This window comes from Lagenorhynchus albirostris, chromosome 10, assembly GCF_949774975.1.
Source record: "Lagenorhynchus albirostris chromosome 10, mLagAlb1.1, whole genome shotgun sequence".
NCBI lineage: Eukaryota > Metazoa > Chordata > Mammalia > Artiodactyla > Delphinidae > Lagenorhynchus > Lagenorhynchus albirostris.
Genome location: NC_083104.1, coordinates 32,140,749 through 32,141,683, shown reverse-complemented (window position 1 = coordinate 32,141,683; position 935 = coordinate 32,140,749). Strand labels below are relative to the sequence as shown.

Genomic DNA, 935 nt, shown 5'->3' with positions numbered 1-935 from the left:
GTCAACATGATGTCCCACATTCCCTCAACACAGTCAGACCAATGTCTTGTGCAAGGAAAGCTGGTTAATGATTACCATGAGCAGGTGCAGGACTGGAAGCTTTCAAGGTTTTGCTTCTTTTATCAGCACTCCTGAATTTATAAATGATGAAGCCCATCAGTCCTATTCCTACCCAAATCTTCTGGTAAACTTGGGTACAGTAGGGCTTCATGGGGATCCACACATTTTCAATAAGGCTTTGAAGCATCCTGGTGCAGGACCAAGCTCAGGCAGCCCCAACACGCTCCGACGACTCTGAAAGGTCACTGAGCATGCAGGCACTCTTACCCATTTTATTTCTCCAGTTATAGTACCTAGAATTTTTAGCTCTCCATTCACTTTCTTCCACCAGATTTGTTGGGGTTTTTTGTTTGTTTTCTCCAGTACCATCTTGAAACTAAATGATATGGCTTGTGACATATATGAATGTATAATCACAGTAACTGGCATTTACATAATCAACTGTTTATTTAGCAAGCATTTATTGAGTGCGTGCTGTATGCCAGGCACTGTGTAAGGCACTGGAAAAAAAACATGCTCAAGGCCTTGAGGTCCCTGCTCTCCAGGAACTTACTGTCCAGGGCAGTGGCTCAAGCTTAGCAGAGCCCACTAAGCCTGGGGGCAGCCACTGCAGTTCCTTATCAGATTAAGGATCTGAGGTTCAGGGAGGCTCCCTGGTTGTCCCAGTGACATGCAGCTATTCGGAGACAATGCTGCATCATGAACCTAAATATTCCTCTCTCACATTTTGTTTCAAAACCTGGGGGTATAAAGAGAAGCTGGAGAAAATAAAATGCAAAAGAAGGGTTCAGAAGAGACAGGAAGCTGTGCTAGAGTTCTTCAGAGAAACAAAACAAAGAGGATACACACACACACACACACACACACACACACAC

General features: G+C 44.3%; 1 protein-coding gene across 1 annotated transcript; it reads right to left on the bottom strand.

Moving 5' to 3' along the window:
* Positions 1–254, bottom strand: LOC132527988 (ATP synthase subunit ATP5MJ, mitochondrial-like). Its single transcript, XM_060164011.1, has one exon. It carries the CDS (start codon positions 245–247, stop codon positions 65–67), a length of 183 nt encoding a protein of 60 aa, XP_060019994.1. The 5' UTR covers positions 248–254; the 3' UTR covers positions 1–64.
* Positions 255–935: the final 681 nt, after the last annotated feature.